The 3,833-nt window shown below is 38.2% G+C and overlaps 1 protein-coding gene across 1 annotated transcript in view; it reads left to right on the top strand.

The window, feature by feature from the left end:
* The first annotated feature begins 1,655 nt into the window (after nt 1-1,655).
* Nucleotides 1,656-3,833, top strand: part of LOC111647705 (carbohydrate sulfotransferase 1-like) — a 21,088-nt gene continuing 18,910 nt past the window's right edge. The window contains exon 1 of the mRNA XM_023397350.2: nt 1,656-2,033. Coding sequence (XP_023253118.1) covers nt 1,686-2,033 — 348 coding nt within the window. The 5' untranslated portion in view covers nt 1,656-1,685. The remainder of the gene's footprint in view (nt 2,034-3,833) is intronic.

Raw genomic sequence — 3,833 nt, 5'->3', positions numbered from 1 at the left:
GGGTGTGTGTGTGGGGGGGGGGTGGGGGGTGGACTGAAGGACCAGTTATTTAACAAACTATAAATGGAAACTTGAAGCAGTTATTTCACTTGCCTACAGTGTCAGATTCTGGTTGAGATTCAGACAATTTTATTTATCCCATGAAGATCCCAGTAAAATGTAGTGCCCATAGGATGTACACACCTTTTGTTACCAGGATTTTAGAAGTACTGAGGTTATATGTGTAAAAGAAATTACAGTCTTACAACACTACACCTGTTAATGATGATGAAAAAAATGATGATAAAAAGTGTCCAAAAAATCAAAAAGTGTCCAAAAAATCAGTTAAATATAGTAAACCACTGAGTGTCTTGGCTTTGGGACATCTGGAATCACCACTATGTTAAAGTTCTTCCCTAGATATGTTTTATACTTAAAATCCTGTGCTATGACTCAGATTTTGTTTAAAATGGTTTTCACACATAAAAATTGGGTCTGAAGCTCATCTACTCTTAATTGCTGTTTGAGAAATCTCTGTCAGCTCTTGAACCCTGCCTACCACCTTCTTGCTCCAGGTTGACAGGTGAAGGGTAGAAAGTATCAAGATGGTTAGAGGAGGATACATCAGAGAGCCACGTTTGAACCTCAGTCAGACCCAAACTCAGATGAGTAGTCTGTTGAGACAAGAATCAGAGACTAGCAGATGGATCAGAACGGTTAGTGTAGTTAGCATCTTGTTTGTTAGCTTGTAACTGGCAGTGGCTGACACATTGTTAGTGGTTGTGCTAATGCTAACTATCGCTCTCTGTACTGACAGTGACTTTCTGCTCCCACAAAGAGATGTGAACAAAACAATAACACAAGACGGATTTTAGTGACGTTGTGAAGTAGCATAACCTAAAGTAGGTAGTATCCTAAAACTGGCCAAACGACCTTTGCCATGGCCACAACTGAGTCGTATGCGCCATAGTTGGCCCAGATCAGGCTCGGAAATTTATGCTCTCAGGGCACCCTTGACATGATTGCAATTAGCATTTTCTGGTTTGGATTCCTTCAGTGTCAGTGGTTCAGAAAGTTTTTATCGGAGCTGAATTATTCACAGAGGTCACATCCTCTCCAAAACAAACAGACAAGCTGATTATAACCAGTGGAACATTGAATAAAACAGTTTCGATTTAAAAATCAGTGTTTCTCCCACAGTGTTCAGCAGAAAGACGATGGCTTGGACGGCTGGGAGCCGAACTGCTGTTTGCTCAACTTTTTTCTCTGATAACTTAAGATCTAGATGTCCAATGACTAAAATCTTTCAACTGGTTTAAATATATTGTTTTTTTAAAACTATAGATTTCAACCAGTTTAACGATTTTAGTATCCAAAATGTGTATCATAAAAATGTGACTTAAAACTGGATAAAAAATCAATTCTGCTGCTTCTGGCTGACAAATACATCAAAGAAGGGGATATGATGCCACTGATGGGTGATCAAATGAAACGGAGCATTACCATGATTAAAATCACAGATTTCTCTGGTTTGAGAATTGAGTGAAACATTTGTGATAATGTAAGAACACAACTCAACAACATATAGAACGGTCTAGCTGTTGTTAGAGATTTTAATGTGGAAAGTTACAGATTATAACTTTCTGTCTTTGTCCCATTGTCTGACAGACAGTGCTGTGGATCCCTGATCCAGCTGTTCAGCCACCATGCAGTGTTCCTGGAAATCCATGGTGCTGCTAGCTTTAGCCTCCATTGCCATCCAGTATACGGCCATCCGCACTTTTTCCACCAAGCCCTTTAACCTGCTGTGCTCTGTGGGCCTGGCACCCACGGGTCACGCTGTCAACTGCAGTCTCAAAGATCTGACACGTTTGGGACAGGAGACACCCGAGGGCTCAGACCGAGGATGTGATGAGGTCTCCTCCCACACCCCGTCCTCCTACTCCTTCTCCCTCCCATCCTACAATGCCAGCAAGAGGACACACATCCTCATTCTGGCCACCACCCGGAGTGGATCTTCCTTTGTGGGCCAGCTGTTCAACCAGCATCCAGAGGTTAGAATGTCATATGGATACTATGACCTCTTTCATATCATTGCTGATGCTTGCTGATGACATCTTAAGTAAACATTAGTGTATAAGAACCATGGCTTTGACTTTCATCCTGTTTCTTGTGATCATCTTTGAGACGTGTCTAAAACTTTATTTTGGGTAAATGTGGTCCACTGAGAAAGGTCTGTTTAGATGCTCGTCAGAGCCAAAATCAAGCTAAAAGTGTCCATGTGCATGATCTGTGGGAACTGTGGGGCTCTCTGGACCAACTTTTGGGATGTAGTTTGGTTAAACAAAAATGTATTTAGGAATATGCACCAAGTAAATCTGAACCCAATTAAAAGACATATTAATGCAAGAGCTGCCTTCAGGACCTAATCACTTAATTTCATTATGTGCTTTAGAGAGAAAAACAAATATAGCTGCTAGCAGGTCACAGCATTGTTTTGACTTATATGCATTAAACAACTTATAAAGCACAATTGACAACATGCGTGTGAAGAGCATTCACAAAGACAGTGGAGAGAAGCAGTGACCTTGCAGTCACAACTGACTGAGGTCTACAAACAATGAGCTTATTGATACTCATTGACTTTGATGCAGTACTTACTAATTACCTGTAAAACCTACTCATTACGCACTATTGTGCTGGTGAATTCTGTCATTGTGAGTGTGGAAAAGGGTGAGGTTCTCCTGCCTTACTCCCGAGTCAACAGTACAGAAACAACAGGAAGTCAGAGAAGAGAGAGATGACATTCGATGACATTCATAAGTATCAGCGTGTCCAGTTTTAGTCTGCTCTGTATGATTCCAGACAGATGGGGCTAATATCTGAAGTGATGTCCTACCAAGACTGGTATTTATTTATTTTCCTGAGAACGTCTGTTAAAAATAGAATGTCTTGGAGACAGGCGGAGTGATGATAAATAAATTGGTCATTTCTGAAGTAGGACTTTGTAAATTAATAGATAATAACAGTGATGTAATGTCTATGAGAATGAATGCAGTGGAAAGTTTAAAAATGTTCAAATATTCACCAAAGTCTCAAATTTACAGATAAAACCCTGAAATAAATGATAATGTGTATTACATCTTCAGAATCTTAACAAACTGTGACTCAGTTCTCTGAGCTTTTGAGTCCTTTCCAAGTTTTTGAAGTTCATTGATTACATAAAGTTTGAGAAATATAGAGTGACTTAATTATGTAATGAACATAGATTGCAGTGAAGCAGTGTTTCTTCACACATTGCAGGATGTGCTGCAAAAAGATTTAAATCTCTAAGATCTAAGATGAATACAAGTTCATAAATCCTGAATGAAAATAAAATTTTAACTGCTGTCTAAGACATGATCGCAGATCATTTCATCTTAATTTTAGAAAAACAAAAATTACCAGTCAAATATGAGATATAATTATTTTGAAGCTCAGAGCTGGAAGCTGATGCACCAAAGTAGCTTGAACCAACTTTGATCCACAAGTGTCCACGTAAAATGAACCGTAAGTAAACAATTCTAAAATTCAAACAACAATTCAAAAATCTATAAGAGCAAAATGGAATGGAATATCAAAATAGAATGTAGTAACCTTTTTAATAATAATAATAATAATAATAATAATAATACATTTTATTTAAAGGCGCCTTTCTTGGCACTCAAGGACACCGTACACAGTTACACAAATTGAGATTAAAAACACATTAAGAATTAATTAACAACAATAAAAATGAAATATAAAAATAAAAACAATACAAAAGTGACAGAGCAATTGGCATCAGATGGAAAAGGCAGTTTTAAACAGATGTG

Source organism: Seriola lalandi, unplaced genomic scaffold, assembly GCF_002814215.2.
Source record: "Seriola lalandi dorsalis isolate HSWRI2012SDOR001 ecotype SW California unplaced genomic scaffold, Sedor1 jcf7180002055008, whole genome shotgun sequence".
Taxonomy (NCBI): Eukaryota; Metazoa; Chordata; class Actinopteri; order Carangiformes; family Carangidae; genus Seriola; species Seriola lalandi.
The sequence above is the reverse complement of the archived record's forward strand: the minus strand, read 5'-3'. Positions and strand labels throughout refer to the sequence as shown.